The sequence below is a fragment of the Aplidium turbinatum genome, chromosome 9 (assembly GCF_918807975.1).
Source record: "Aplidium turbinatum chromosome 9, kaAplTurb1.1, whole genome shotgun sequence".
Lineage (NCBI taxonomy): Eukaryota > Metazoa > Chordata > Ascidiacea > Aplousobranchia > Polyclinidae > Aplidium > Aplidium turbinatum.
Window position 1 is genome coordinate 12,426,372 of NC_137480.1, and position 16,754 is coordinate 12,443,125.

The 16,754-nt window shown below is 36.7% G+C and overlaps 1 protein-coding gene across 2 annotated transcripts; it reads left to right on the top strand.

Annotated features, from left to right (window-relative positions):
- The first annotated feature begins 2,404 nt into the window (after positions 1-2,404).
- LOC145777610 (uncharacterized) lies at positions 2,405-11,515 on the top strand. Of its 2 annotated transcripts, XM_082589041.1 has the most exons (7): positions 2,405-2,507; positions 3,072-3,145; positions 5,134-5,307; positions 6,982-7,096; positions 7,505-7,602; positions 7,754-7,871; positions 10,731-11,515. In XM_082589041.1, exons 3-7 carry the CDS (start codon positions 5,146-5,148, stop codon positions 11,150-11,152), a joined length of 915 nt encoding a protein of 304 aa, XP_082445167.1. In that variant the 5' UTR covers positions 2,405-2,507; positions 3,072-3,145; positions 5,134-5,145; the 3' UTR covers positions 11,153-11,515. The 2 variants fall into 2 exon arrangements, with proteins under 2 accessions (XP_082445167.1, XP_082445166.1); XM_082589040.1 differs by lacking the exons at positions 2,405-2,507; positions 3,072-3,145 and having other exon boundaries at positions 5,002-5,307.
- The last annotated feature ends 5,239 nt before the right edge of the window (positions 11,516-16,754 follow it).

Here is a 16,754-nt window from a genome sequence, read left to right on the forward strand (position 1 = left end):
GCCCATTGAAAACATTCTTTCAACTGCAGCACTGGAAAGTATTGGCGTGTTGTAGCGAAAAAAAGTATTTATGAAATCTTTCGTTGGAAAAGCGCCCACGGTTAACGGTCCTTTGTGTGGCCTCTCTTGCAAGTAGGGCCATGGATTTGTATTATCATGCTCCATTTCACTTGGAGATTAGTATTACCGTAAGTTATTCCCTGAATACAATAGTGTAGTGTAAGAAACTGTACCATATGCCTATCAAGAAAATTCTAGTAGGCTATTATACTAACTGTCGCTCCTAGTAATATACTAACTGTCGCTCCCTAAAAATCCATTATAAAAACACTATTTTTAAAATGATTCCGTTTAAATAAGACTAATGTTGCTTTTAATGCCATAATTCTCTCAGTAAGCTCTATGCTTTTTTTTGATAAGATTTTTAAAAAGTGGGTTAATGGAAGACAAAACTGCAAGACACAAGCAAGTTTAGATTCTGAACTGCACAACTCTTTGTTATTAGCATTCAGGGATAGTTAGCATTAGCCTACTAGTGTTATTAGCAGTAGGCTACTCAAAATCCTCTCACAATTGGCCCCTGGATGGATGTTTTGCTAAACTGCTCATCAAGTTACAAAACATTACATACTTACGCAACAGAATGTATAAATTGTCAAGTAAAAATTACTTTAGCTTGATAGCCTACTGTATGTAGGCCTACATATTACTACGCTACATAGCCTACAACAAGAATAACCGGCACAGGCAGAGTAATGTACTACATATAACATACAGAGTACAACATCATGCAAGCAATCACGGTCGGAGACCAAATATTTGAGTTTGTTTAGATACATAGGCTGCACTGCGCATTGCCTGAGAAGTTTCTGATTTGCCCCAAAATGCAAGACTAAACTAATATAAATTAAAGCGCTCACAATTGCTTACAAACGCCTTCAACACGGCTTGACTAAAAAAACTTCACACTACGAAGCCAAGTCATTGTTTACATTTTACATGGAGCGACATTACCAACCTACCTACTTGCTTACATTACATTCCTGTTCTGACCCGTAATTTACTAATTTCTCAGTAGGCCTAAGTTGTTTTAACTAATTCTTTCTTTTTTTCTGCAAGACTTCAGTCTCCACGTGGGACTCTAGCGTCAAAGGCAGTAGTGCAGTGGTTCCCAACCTGGGGTTCGCAGACCCCTTGGAAGTCCGTGAGAAAGCATTTGGGGGTCCGTGATTACCTTGATGAACTTTGGAAAAAAAAAAAACGAAAAGCGATCTTTTTACTTTCATTTCTCTTTTTAAATGCAAATGTGTCAAGCTCAAGCCCGCGAGAATAAATTGTAGGCTACCGGCATGCATTCAAATAAATCTAACTGCTGCTTACAGTGTGTACATTGACCTTAAACTACATCTACCACAACGCATGTCGATTACAGTCAAATCAGGATTGGCTCGTCTATTGCGTTATAGCTCTTCTACTATCGCCTGGACGTTGAAGATGACATGCATTGTCAAAAACTCAACCACAGTTCAGTTGTTTAGTTAAGGAAAGGCAGAAACAGCCTTCTCATTAAATTTGCTTACGTTGAAAAAGTTTCGGCATGGAACTTTATTGGGTCACCTTAATATTCAAATATTGCTGACATTTCTCGGACAATTCATTCATTTTTTTATTTGAGCAACTGTTTAACCTGATATTTGCCGCAGGAGTCATAACGGCAATGCAATATGACACAGTACAGTAGTTGAGTAACATAATTACAATAGTCAATACAGTAGTATGTTAATTGAGTTTCAGGCCAAATTTAGGTAGGGGTTCGCAGAATTAATAATTTGTCTAAAGGGGTCCGTGACAACAAAAAGGTTGGGAACCACTGTACTAAGATAAGGGAGGCATAGGCCTAGTTATGTTTAGCGTGTCAGTGGGGTGCGTTTGGCCTCTGTCCTTCTTTAAGCAAGTATTTCGTCCCATCCATTCCTGAGCACTTATACGCATACCCTACTTTTTCACCTTAAAAGTAGTTCATGTTTGATGTGATTCTTTCAAACTAATTGTGCGTAATGTGGCTTAAGTTGCTAATAAATAAAGTCTACACTGTCTGGTTAATGATTAACAGTGATTGCCAACATATCACAGCCTTGAGCTTTGGTTGTTAATGCAATGACTACCAAACGCTGGTTTTTGACAGCTTTTTATATTCTGGCCTATACCTTGACAGCGTCAGCTTCAGCCAGCCAACACTGCAGGCAACATCAGATTTAATCAGTAGGCAACACAGCCGGCAGTCGATATCTTGATTGAAGAAAAAGCGTAAACCTACTTTAAAAAATAGGCTATTCAAAATAGCAGCTAGGCCTACCAACATCGTATATAGTTTATTCGGAGTTCCTTTTCGATTCGAAATAATTTAGAAACAGGGATAAAAACTAATAGACTTAGGCCTACTATTTCTGGAATTATTTCGCACAACTATCAGTCAGTAAAGCTCCAATATAAAATATAAAAGCGAGGTGAGTTCTGAGCTACAACACATTAGGCCTTACCCCTTAGTCAATGGTCATAACTCATAACAGATTGAGTGTGAACGTTAAGATTCAAACGGTTTTGTTGTCCTTCCCGTCTATTTATTTAAATCTTGAATGACTAGGCATAAAACTGGATTCGATCAACATTGTTTCTTTAAGGACATCATGGTTTCCTGAAAAATAAAAATAAAAAATTATTTGAAAGAGCACCATCTGAGTGTTTCGAAAGTAGGCTAAACTGCAACAGTTTGGAAACCCGGGTGACTACAAACAAAAAGCAGTTGGATTGAACTGTAGCCTAAGGTTTAAAATTTGTTACAAGCCTAAAAGTCTTCTGTGGACAGCAAAAGAAAAAAACCTAAGGTATGACGTGTAGTAAAAGTAGCCTAAACGTGGTTCCCATCTTTTAAGGGTGCACACTGCACAACCTGTTGCCCCAGATAAAAACTTATGCAGTCGTCCGCGTGTAGTAGCGCATCCAGGAAGCACTTATTTAGGTGAACAAAAAAGGAAGACAACATGCAACATAATTCTTATCAGTTTTTGCAGAATGTTCTTGCTGGCTTCGCTCGCTCATCCACATTTCATTGATCCATTTATCAAATAAAAAGTGTAAATCTCAGGTAAAAAAAAACAGACTATTGGAGCATTTTAGTTTCGAATGATTTTCTAACTCCTTAGAAAAATAGTTCGTTTCGAAATTTTTTATTTAATTTGAGCCAAAACTGTTTGTCTTTGTTTCGAAGTAAATTTTTTGTGGATAGTTTTCTTTGGAACAAAAAAAATTACTTTGAATAACTCTTACCATTAATAGATAGGCTATCCTTTTATGTCACTTGAGCACCAAAATTTTGAACAAACTATAGATTTATCGATCAAAAACTAATGATATTGATCGATTGCGCAAACTCATACTAATTAGCTGCACAGAAGTCACGTTAGGGCAACATTGGAAGGAAATGTCAAACGCAGGCATTTAGTCTTAGCTTGGTCTGTAGACCAGTATGGAAAATATCACTTAGGTCTACCATTCTTGCGACATTTTGGCAAAAAAGTGGGTTTCAATCTTGACAGGTTTCAATGAAAGCTAAAAGCCTCTTTATAAAGTTTCTCAACCAAACGTATTTTAAACAGTTCACTGAGGGCTTCAGTTCAGTTCAGTTGTTTTTTATTTCTGACCATCATATCAAAAAAACAATACACGTCAACATAGCAAAGGTCGAGAAAAAGGTAGAAGCGACAAAACGCGAACGTTAAAACGTGCTGGTGACCGAAGTAAGTTATTAAGTTGAGAAATTTGGCACGGTCGCAACACCTTCAGAAAAATTTAAGAATATAAAGGGAAAATAAGAAGAAAAAAAATGTTGATAAAAAAAAAGCAATAGGCTATTTTCAACCCCTGCAGGCTACAAGAAATTTCGTGTAGGTAGGATCAATCACATAAAGGACTAAGCCAACTGCAGGTAAAAATCTTTAATTAATCAGATTTATAATAATCAATCTAACTCTAAAAAACGAGTTTGATCGTTTGGTGTTTTCAATCAAATTTCATGACTTTACGTGTTTAAAACTTTAAACTTACATAGATCGATATCTGCTGGAAGGACTTGAGTACTAGAGATGCAAAAACAGTTGTTAGCAATTGTATGTTGTTACTTCAATGCAACATTTAGTGAAAAAGCTTTGCTATGTAAAGCAGCTCTGCAGTTATCTCCAGAGAAAAACTTATTGATCTGAGAGTACTTTAAAAGTAGCGGCCATAAATAACTTGCTGTTTGGTCATTTCAATTGTCTTGTGAAGCAGATCTCCAGTGAAATAAAATCTTTAACCATTTTACGCTGTTTTAACGTCAAATATGCGCAAAAAGATTATCAGAGTTGAACTAAAGTTGATGTAGCCTAATCTTTATGCGGCTTTAGAGAGAGACATATAAACATTGCCGCTTGTTATCTGCATTAAATCTTATTAGATATATTTAAATCACGTGATTATATTAGCCCGTCAAATCTTTAAAAATCGATTTGCATTCATTTTTGTTGTAATTGTGATTAGTTGGGGAGCTACATTCACAAAATTTAAAATGTCATAAAAGTTTCACCATTTCGTACAGCTGAGGCATGTAGAGCTTAAATTCAGTTTGCAATAGCAGGCCTGCACAGATTTTGATAGCGTTTTCTCGCAGCCTACGTTTTTAGTAATGAGTTTTCTTCAGATTAAGGTATCTCAACAGTTGCGTAAGGCACTTATGTGAGCAACAAGCAAAGGGAACCGCTAGAAAATCTTACAAAATTATCTTGTGATGAAAGGTGCGGCCAGTGGCAGAAAATCGCTACTGCACGAAGATCTGAAGTAACATCAGCTATTTTCCAAAAAAACAAAAAAGCAAGCTTATAGAAGAAAAAACCAATTTTCTTGTCAAAACCATTTAGATTATTTTTTCTTCTTACATTAAACTTGTTTTTTTTTAAAGGTGTTGAAACAAATATAGATTTCGATGAGGAAAACAAACTAGGTGCAACTCCACTGTGCAATTTATTTTATTTTAAAATTAGGTTGCGATCTTTTATGAACATGAATCTCACAAACATTTATTCCCAGTTTCTGTCATAGCAAACTAAACCCATGGCGTCATCACTATGTCGAAGCTCTTGCCTCACAAACTGGTTTGTTCAACGAGTCTCTGTCCTTGACATCAAGGAAGTGCAAGGTTCAGATGAGAACGACAACAGCAAAGAATGGGCTTACGTCATTTCCGTCACTTGGTCAGATACAAGGGAAATCAAAGTGAGCTGTCATTCGGTTGTGAAATTTTCAACAAAGCTAAACCAGTTGTCGCCACCACCAAAAAAGCAAACAGCAGTTTCCTAAAAACTGTAAATTAATTCACTAGAGTGCATCAGTTAAAAGTAGGAGGAACATAATATTTTCCTTCAGCGCATAATGTTGCATATTAGGCCTACATGCAGGGCCTTGTGAGCACCATCTTTCCTTTCTCCGAAATCCAATAGTGGACCCTGGACCCCTATGTTTAGTGATGGCTCTTAAAAATAGGACAGAAAAGCGTTAGATTATGGCGGCAAACTCTTTTAATGTAAGGAAAAAAATTCACATTTATAATTTCAGCAAACCATAAAAAACTCTAAGATTTTTTTGAAAAAAAAATACAAATGCAGTAGCGGATCTGGAAAAAAAAGTTGGAAAAGAATCAGTTTTTTAACAAAGCAAATGAACGAAGCAAAACTTAATGACCGAAAAAGTAAAGCATTATTAGGGTGTGGACTGTGGAAAAATTTACAAATATTATATTTTTTTGGTCACTTTTCAGGCAGTTTTGGCGCAATAATGTTTTTTTTTTATCAAAATGCACACTTTTTGTGTAACTAACTATAGGTCGCTTTGTACCTAACCAAATTTCTTAAATTAAAATTAAATTTGGGTAAAAAAAATTAATTTAAAATTTTAACCTACCATCATTTCAAAAAAAAAAAAGTTATTTATGACCACAGAACAATTTCAACAACTTATTTCCTGTAAATTTGCATAGCCTAGCATGGCTTAGCCTGTCAGCAGACTAGCACTTCGAAAATCTGAGATGTCCTCACCTACGCTTCACCTAATGTAAATTATTTTCACGATACATTTTAGTTTACAACATATCGCCATTAACAGTGAAATTTATCAATTTAATTGTTAATTAACTAGTTACTAGGCTATTTGAGTGAGCAGTGTTTACTTCGGAATATTATAATTATTTCGTTAGTTTTTGTAGAACACAAAAAACTTTTTACTCAATCAATTCCCTTCTTAAAGATATGCACGCCAACATCGCTAGTTGGCAGAATAAAATGAGATCAAGCGAGCAAAGTGAGTGAGAAAATTTTACAGGAATCGAAATAAAATTACATAATAAATGTTCAAAATTACAAGCCGAAAAACCCTGCGCGAACTAAATATGCGTGGGCTCCTAGCCGGTGTTTGGGAAGCAGTAAATAATGTCTTGCATGATTTAGGCTATTGATTATTATCGAGTTTTTGTAGCAGTTTTTTTCTTTTTTTAAACAGTCAAAAATCATTAAACAGATTGAAATCAGTGGGCTCCTAAACAGAGGTGAGCATCCCCGGACGGGAGGCACGGAAGCGGTTAACACGGCCCTGTATATATGCAACGTAGTTTTTGGAGGAGTAGGTGGACTTCGGAGAAATGGGACAAGTAGACCTCTTTGTGATAAAATTAACATAAAGAAAATTTTGCTAATTGACCCTTCATAGCCCATTGTTGCAAATACGGAACATGTTGTAGTCTACTGCTGTACGGTAACTCTTCTTTGTCAGTTGGACTACACTTTTCCCAAATAAATATCTTTATACTTATGATTCATACTTTGTCAAATTTGTGACAAAAATCTGCCTGGGCTACAACTATTGCCCAACTTCATACTGACACAAGCTTATTTTCAGATTTTCAGAAGATACAGTGACATAACCGAACTTTACAACCAAGCTTACAAACTTCGTTATAGGGACAAAACCTTCAAAAGCCAAAAAAATGTAGCAGATTTACCTAAAGTTCCAGGTAGGCAGTGCCGGATTTAGCCTATCACTAGAATACAAAAGCTGAAGTATATGCCCTCAAGATTTAGGGGCCCTCAAAATTTAAAATGTACCAGGTAGCCTATATTTGAAAATGTTCAAACATATGTTTGTAAACATTTCCACCTGGTAACAATGCAAAGTTTTTTGAAATGTAGGCCTAACCAGTTCTGAAAAAGTAGATAGCCTATTCATAAACGTGTAGCAATGCAAATTGCTAGTGTCATTATATTTTACGAAAGGAAATACGAAAGCTTAAAGGTTACTTTTTAAATGTTAATTTACACATGGACTACAGTCGTCAAAGAAGCGATATAACCCATTAAATTTTAACAATTTAAATATTTTTGATAATATAGCCTAGTAGGCTAATCCTACAAATGTTTTACAGCCAGAGGCTTCTTCGACTGGAGCATCATAAAGCTAATGATTCGCCATCAACCTAAAGTTGAAAGCTTTCTAAAAGTTTTAATTTCTCTTCCGATGCAGGTAGGCCACGTCGTAACATTAATCAATGATTAAGCACTCAAATTTTTTTTCTAATGCAATTGCTAGTTGGTTATGTGTTTGAGTTGGGTGTTAAATTTTAATGAGAATGTTTAATCAAGTAATCACTTTTTAAATTCTAATACATAATCAGATTTCTCGGCAAAAAGGCGTTCTAGACTTTTTTGAAATGAGCGACTTCGACAATTTAAACTACATTCAATCTTCTCGTTATGCTGCCCTGACAAGCATCGCCGGAAACGGAAGTTCTGGTAAGAGAATTACTGTGATAACCGAAAATAATTAAATTAAGGTCAATGGAGAACTTTCAAAACGTTCATCCAAAGAAATTCTTTTTTACCGTTTTAATCTCAATTGAATATAACTTGCTCAACGGTCAATCAATCAAATAACTGGACGCTACACAAACCAGAGCAAAATGTTATACACGTAGCCAAAGGTGGGCAGTAACTAGTTAAAAAAGTAACTAGTTACATAACTAGTTACTTTTTGAGTAATTGTAACTGTAACTTCGTTACTTTTTCAAAAAAGTAACTAGCTACTACTTTAAGCAGTAACTAGCTACTATTTTAGCGTTTTTTCAACAGTTACTAGTTACAGTTACTAGATTTCCCAAACAAAATTGGTCGTTTGTTTTTCAGTTTATGGCAGTTTATTTGTAGTGGTCAAATTATTTGTTTGGAAGAGATTATCGGCATTTGGCGACAAGAAGCGAGTTTGTGTACAGAAAGGAGCTGTGTAAACTGCGAAGTAGGATTTCGCAGTGTTCTATAAGGATTGATGTCTGTGACGCCTCAATCCTTTGTTTGTTCCCCCACTAAGCTGTCTGTTTTTAAAAATTTCAGGTTCTCGTTTTTTGTAAAGCGATTCTTTATTTGTAGATTGTGGTTATATAGCTTTGAACATAGGTAGACGAGGTAGTCAGTACTCAGTAACCGAAAGTCGAAATGGATAAGCTTCTGTCTAAAGTATCTGAGACTGAAACAAACCCCACTGGTAATGCGACCAATATGCCAATCTCTGGACATTCTGCAATCAGAAGAGAAGGCATAAAGGCTATGAGCATGACGAGGAAAAAAACTATAAGAACTCCGAAACAGCAACAAGGTGGCTGTTTGCCTGCCATTACTTACCCAATTGTTGGAATCTTTGGAAAACAGATTTGGCCATGTTTTTGACGATAGTGACTGCCAGCTGGCTGCTGCGTTTCACCTACAATTCCGACTTTCTTGGCTTTACAAGGGTGAACAAATTAAGACGGTTCTACATCTCAAAATTGTTAACCTATTACAGAACCACAGTAATTTCAACATCGACGATGCAGCAAGCAACCGTGACACTGATGTTGACAGGCATGAAACAGATGACTTTTTCGCTCCGTTATTTGAAAACACAAAAAAAAGGAAGCGAGTGCCGCAAAAATTTTAAATGAATTTCTCGAACGTAACCCAACAAAGGCGGTTACGTCTGATGCATTTCCCAATGACGCCATGAGGCGTTTGTTCTTGCGAGACAATACCCTTAGGCTATCTCCTCCAGTGCTGCTGTTGAAAGACTGCTCTCCCTTGGAAAGGACATTTTGAAGCCAAAGCAAGCTGGACTTAGCAATCAACATTTTGAAATACTGATGTTTCTGAAACGAAACTGATGTTGTGCCTCTTCGTTCATTTTAGATACCCGTATAAAAATATTGACACGCCCTATACTGCTTGTCACGGAATGTCCCGTGCATGTCATTTTTTCGATTTTTTATTGTTTCATATTCGGTAGGCGATGTTTTAGGGTTAGATTATGGATTCTTAGAAGCATTATAGTATATGGATAGCTAGCAGAGTGGTCGCTGTTTCGCAGTTAGGATGGATGGATGGATGGTCATTTTATTTTTGTTTGGATGCGAAACGCCGAAACATACATAAAACAAAAACTGACAGTGTGCATCCAATGAGAAGGCATAGCTACGAACAGGCAACAGCTACGAACAAAGTATCATCTTGCCTTTTATCATGTATTTTTCAACTTGTACTTCATGCAAAGAAGAGTAGTTGTAGATCAGTACTCATATGCAACCATTTTTGATTGATTGATTAATTGAATCTTTATCCTCGGACTGGGAAAGCTTCTTGGAGAGCTTAATCCTGGCAGTTTCGCATACTTATAGAGGCTTTGAATCACTGACGCAGGCCCGGTCACCGAGATTGACAGAGTGAAGTTTCCGATTGTTAAAGTCTTGTTGCCGGGGAACTATTCCATCCATTAGATGGCGCTGAATGGAGAGCAGCCCTTAACGTGCGTTGCTCAAGCGCACACCGCGAGAGTCGAACCAGCGCCGCTTGATCCTGAAGCTTCTTCGTTCCAGAAGTGACGCGCTAACCAATTGAGCTATCGGGGCGGATTGAGCTATTGAGCTATCCTGCTATCGTGACGGGACGTTCTTTGAAAAGTAACTGCAACTAGTTACTTTTTAAAAAACGGTAACTGTAACTGAAACTAGTTACTTTTGGAGCGAAGTAACTGTAACTGTAACTCAGTTACTTTGAAAGTAACTAATGCCCACCACTGCACGTAGCTAACTGTTAAGTTCACACAGTGACACAATACACGGTGTTGTGTTCATTTTAGATACGGTACGTAAATGCAATAGATCGGTCTGGGCAATAAATCTGGTCTAATCAAAAGGCAACACGCATTTTTTATAACTCTAGGTAAAAGCACAATTTAATAATAATCAAACAGTTATTTTGATAAGAAAGTGAGATTTAGCCTATATGGAATCAACCAAACCATAACTTGATAAAAGGTTTACTGTAAATAGTTTACTAAGCAGATCGGTTTTACCATACACAATTTGAGGCTTAGCCTACTAAGCGTACAATGTATGGTTAAAGCGAAAGTTGTGCGGGCTAGTTATTTTTTGAAAGTATTTTCAATAAGCTTATTTTTGGTAACGTCAAAAATGTGAAGTTTATAGATTTCCTTGTCAAAGTATGACGTAGAATTCATTAGTTATTCATGTAAATTCACAACGTCACTGCAAGTAAAATCACAAAATCAATGCAGTCTAAAAACTTTGCGCTAAACTGATTTTATTGATTGCTTTTCATCATCGACAGACCAAAACAAAGACTTCCTCCCGAAAGCACCGCTGGTTCTCAGTTGTAATGAAAATAAGGATCTTTCAGATACCCAAACTCAGGAAAGTCATCGAAGATCACAAACTCCTCCAAGCTTTTTGCCGATTCCTTCATGTTTTGAGCCGGATGACAACTTCAGCAATGACAATGGCTATCAAACGTTACTGGAAGATATTACGTCTCTTGAATTGTATGAAGACTATCAAAACTTGTATGAAACACCTCTTCAAGAATATGTAAATTTTCGAAATAATTTCCACAGCTCCTCCTCATCTTCCAATTTTCATTTCTCCTCGAAAGATGAGCGTTGGTTGAAAGAATGCAAAGATATCCTTTCACCTTATTATCCAAACAAAGACTACTTTCATTTAGTACACGTATTGGATAACCAATGGGCATAAAACATATTTATAGCCAAACAAAGCGTAATTTATTTATTCAAACCAGGGCCGGATTTAGCTGATGGGGGGCCCGGGGCACTTTTAGATCGGGGGGCCCCCCTGTAAAAAATTTTTTCGCGCCTACGGCGCGAAAACCACCTCCACGTCTACAATAGCATTACTCCAGCACTACACAGCAATTTGCAGAGTCTTTAAAGGCTGAAAGGAAAAAAATAACACAAAATCACATTTTTCCCATGTAGGGGGGCCCTTCAAAAGTCGGGGGGCCCGGGGCACATGCCCCCTCTGCCCCCCCCTAAATCCGGGCCTGATTCAAACATTGCGTGTGGTGTACTGCTATAAGTCGGCCATCACTCCTGTACAAGCTCATGTTTTTTGTTTACTTTTTATTGCATCAACTCAATAAACAGAAACATGCATCGTTGAAAAACGTTGTGAAATCCATGATAAGCTCAAGTTTCACTGATCGTTTCATATTTGCATTTAACATTTCTTGAAACACTTTTTCTGAAAACACAAAGTTATTGGTATAGGCTACTGTAGTGTAGCCTACAGTATTACAAGCTAAAATTCATAGTCTACTTACAAGCTTATAAGCTCTAATGCAGTGGTTCTCAATTGGGGGTCCGCGGGACCCATGGGCTTCGTGAAGCGATTTCAAGGGGTCCGTGAAAGTTTTCGAGTTTTTAGCATGATTGACAAATTCCGAAATTAAAAAATTGTTTGTGCTTTGTTTATGTAGCCTACAGTGACTCTCAAACTGTTAGTCGCAACGCACTGGTGCGTCTTTTGAAATTGCAAAGAACATTGCACAAAGGTTTAGTTTCATAACTAAAAAATATCACATCAGTGACTTAAACCTTTTGATTTACTTGGAAATGCAAACGTTAGTCAGCAGTCTATTATCGCTCACCGTTTTGCAATGTCTGTGATTATAACGAATCAATACGTATTGATTACAAATGAAAAAAGGGAGAAGTTCTTCGTAACGGTCGCAAATTTCTACCGTATCTACTCTTGATAAAGTTTATAGAAAAACATCAAATGAGCATAGATAGATCAGTCATTTTATTTTTCGTCATTAACGCGTCCGGGACCAAAAAGATACTAACTACAAAAATCGATATAGACCTACCAGCAGTTGGCGGCTGGTGCTGTTTGTGAGCTGTGGGGCTGCGATAAATAGTGGGGGGAGGGCGAAGCCCATCGCTGAGTTCACTGAAGGCAAACGACTTTGCGGGGGGTGGGGGGTCTTCCCCAGAAAATTTTGAAAAATCGCGTTAAATTTTGGTATGTTCTGAGCATGTTTTTACCCCAAATTTTGAAAAAATGCATTCAAACTTTGTTGAAAAGTTGATGTATTCCTAAGCTGTAGGCCTATTTAAAAAAAAAACTGGTTTCAACTGATTTCTTTCTAAACTTAACTGCTGCATTCTTAAACTGACCTAGTAAAGATTTCACTGTGCCTGTTATAAAGTTGTGCTGAAGAGAATTTAATATTCGAAATCGCGATACACAACAAAATAACTTGACATCAATTGGACTGGTCGTACATTTGTCTTGAATCTATAATTATTTGGCAGCGCATCCTATGGATCCGTAACTGGGCCTCTCTCTTGCACCAGTTTGCTGGGCGTGCAGTTGTTCTTTTGCGTTATAGGCTATTGCCTTTTTCATTATTTTAACTTTAAAAAGTCTGTAAAGTTATTCGGTTAGGTGGGGCTGTATTCCATGCAGTCCCAACGGATTCAAAAATTGCTGTAAAATACCAAAAGAGGTGGAGCTTCAAGGATAATTTTTAGCCAATCAGAGCGCTTGAAATCCAGAATCTTGGGCTGCATAGAAGTTTGCCCAAAATCGGTGTTGCCAAACGAAACTGTTAATGTTTTAATGTTCGATCCGCAATTCTTAGATGAAAAAAGTAACCGGGTCGGAAAAATACAGAGGAAAACATATTTTCCCTCTTCTCTTTCTTTCATGTGGGGCTGCAGCCCTGCAGCTCCATGGCAATTCAATTTATTTTTTCAATTTTATTTTTTGCTGCTGGCGCAAACATGTACAATACGACAAAGTAAACATACGAATTTGACACCAACAAAAGGGAAAGATGGCAAAACCCAAAAGTTTAAAATATACATCGATAAAACAGTGTTACCACTATCTTAAAGTTGCACAGCCACCAAACCTAGAAGCGAAATAGAAAAAAAAACTTTATTTTTTGGGAAAATAGTCCTACAATTACAATTCACACTTACAAGTGCAAGGGCGATTAACATTTTTAACACAAAGAATAAAATCCAAAAGGTGACAAGTTTCCTGAACTTTCGCTTTGTGAGTCATCAAAAGCATTTAAAAAAAAAGTGATGCTATAAGAGACTCAGCAAGGCAAAATTACAGGAAACCGGCTCAGAGTGACCGCACAAATTTAGAAAAAAAGCAAAAATACGATTAAATATTTAAAAAAATACATAGGCTACATAGGCATAAAATTCAAAGAAAATGAAGGGGTGTACCAGCAAACATCTATAGGATTGGCCCATGATACAAGAGAAGGATCCCCAGAGGATACAAACTGATATGAATGAATCAACAAGTGAATAAAAAAATAACAGTTAACCTCTCAAGTACATGTAGCTCCACACAGAGTGAAATTTTTTTCACTCTGTGTTGAGCCACATGTACTTGAGAGGTTAACTGTTATTTTTTTACATAGGCATAGGCTACACTTTTTTCTTAGTTTTACAAGAAAACAAAAACGTGCATACTGCAGGCCTACTGTACAATTTTATTAAGTTATTAACACTTGCAACAAGGGCAATTTAAACTTTACCAAATTCAAGACGTGAAAAGTTCGCAAAACTTTTAAATTATGAAGTCTCAAGACAATTAACAAAATGAAAGTGTGATGTCATAAAGGAATGAGTCAGAGTGACAAAAAGTTACATAACACCGGCTCAGTGTGACCATATGAATTCAGAAAAACAAAATAATAAAAGGTGAGATATAATTAAGCGTAATCAAAAAAAACATAGGTGCTATTTACTTTTTTTTTTAGATAAAGTTAGATTAATCAAATTTAATTCAAAATTTCCAAAGCTTAATGAAAATCACAAATAAAACAAGTTTTTTGCAATTTAAATCGATTCACAATGTCACCAAAAGGTAGCCATAAGTGATAAAAAGTTAAAAACAAGTATTTAAAAGCAAATTAAGAAGAAAGATTATTGTTCTAACAGTTTGCACAAAAAATTAAGGCTACAAAAAACAGTTACGATGATACGAATTTCAGTACAGTATAATTGATCTAAGCACGTCTGGCAACACTACTTTCAAAACACAGGAGACTAGTAATGAACCTTTGTTTAGTGACAGTTCAATAATAAAAATTTAGTAAAATTTAAAGTTCTATTTTAATCATAATGAATTGCAAATTTGTCTAGAACAGTTTACTTTTTACAAGAGTCAATTTCCATTTGTAAGCCCACTTCATGTCTTTATCCACTTGTTGTTTCAGCAAATTTTTAACATTTCTTCAAATCGCTTTTTCTTCAACAATTCCTGATCAATTTTGAAAATTTTTTCTTCGCAGTAACCACAAACAAATCCTTTTATCAAACTTTTCCAACTTAATGTGTCTCCAGGCCTTGATTATTTAATAATCTATTTGTTTAAATTGGTCCTGGAGAGCACAAATTCAGCTGCCTACGTTAAAAAGCGCGGGAAAAAAAAATGTCGAGTCGCCACGAGTCGCCACTGCCGACCAGCACGTTAATGAACGGGAAAAGGTGGCAAAACCTTGAAAGGTTTAAAACGTGCCTGAATGGAAAATCATATAGCCTAGTTAGCACGGCCACAAAACTCAAAAAACAAATAGCAAAAAGTAAAACAAAAACAGAGAAAAGCACACATGTAGTAATGAATGACAGCCTAATGAAAAGTGTTGTGGATTGAATTTGCCAGTTCCAATATTGATGTGGATGAGCACTTAAGCAGTCATAATTATAATAATAGGATGGAGAAAGAAAACCGGACATAAAAGGAACCCATCCTCAAGCAAAAGCCTGTTTCGATGTGGCCCAGGAGAGCAGGTGTTGAGCTCTTTCTATGGTCAGCCTGCACATCACACAGTAGCTTACGACGATTGAGGTTTGAGATCTAGTTTAAGTTATTGTTTCTTGTCCTGGTGGATGATGGAATGGATGAGCTGGTTACGCTGGTAGATGATGATGTCTTGATGGTGTTGATGAAGCTCTCATCCCCTTTTGAGAAGTGTCGTGTTGATTATGGAGTGTTATGTTTGCTGTTAATATCTATAAACATAAAAGTACAGCACAAGCAGTCGACATTATTGTTAGGTAGGCCTAATCTTTTGTAAATTGTTTTGGATTTCCACTAAAATCTTCACAAGAATGCAAGAAAGGCCTTTGTACGTGTCTTTCTATTGCGTGTCCGTTTTGCTTAAATGTTGTTTTAGTTTGTGAACAAAAAGTGACTTTGTAGTCTTTCTAATTAAAGAAAGAAATTCGTTCTATTTTTTCGCACCTGTGAATTCTATTGAATGCTGAGTAAGCGTTTTTGAGAAGTATGGAATGTTTAAAGAATCATTATCATGGTTTCTTGTAGACAGGCTGTGAACCTCTTTGACATATTTAAAAAGGTTGGAGAAGCAATCTGGTAGTAAATTGTTGTGAAATTTAAACACGAAAACACCACTTTCCAGATTGAACAATTGCTCAATTGTTATCGGGATCTTGCTACAACTATCATTGTTGGAACGGAAAATACGATGAAATGTATAATTGTCACAGATTTTTTGAAGTTTTTGTATAAGTCCTTCATTGCCATATTTCCAAGTCGTAATGCAATACCTCAGGTTGCTTTCAATTAAAGAATGGTATAAGTCAGGGGCCACCAACTGGCGGCCCGCCACGCTGTTATGTGTGGCCCGCAGAAGGCACCAGCGTACAAGTATAACCCAAAATACTTTTCTTGAGGAGTTAAGAGCATGAAGGCAAAAATACTTTGCGGAAAGCGTATTTTCGCTTTGCATACGATTCCACCAACCAATCAGATTGTAGTTCTAGGTATAGGCGTAGCCAGGGGGGGCGAACGGGGCCATGGCCCCCCCCCAAATTTTCAAAGTTTGGATTCCGAAGTTGAACCCTTTGTTGAAAATATAATATAATTTGTATAAATTTATATTGTTTTCCAAGACATCTGGCTATTATTAACACCCCCCAGGACTTGTTTTAGACACACAGAAAGACACCAATAAATTTTGCAAATCGTAAATCGCGCAAAGTTTATGCGATTTACGCTTCTTTTAACTAATCTGTGGAAGCAATTTCAGAATCGCTTTCTCTGTTGGGTTTTTGTGTAGCTGAGTTTTTTGTGTTCTCTAATTTTAGCCGCAGTTTTTGCCCGTTTGTGTGTAGATAAAAGCTACCTTTCCCAGCAAACATTGATTGCTGGGCCAGCATTGGCTATATGCTGGGTATGTTGGCACAAGGTCGGCAATTTCGTCCAACATTTTGCCAACATTGCCAACAATACGCCAACAATTTCAATACTTCTTATTGAGCGTTGAAAAAGGTCTCAAAGA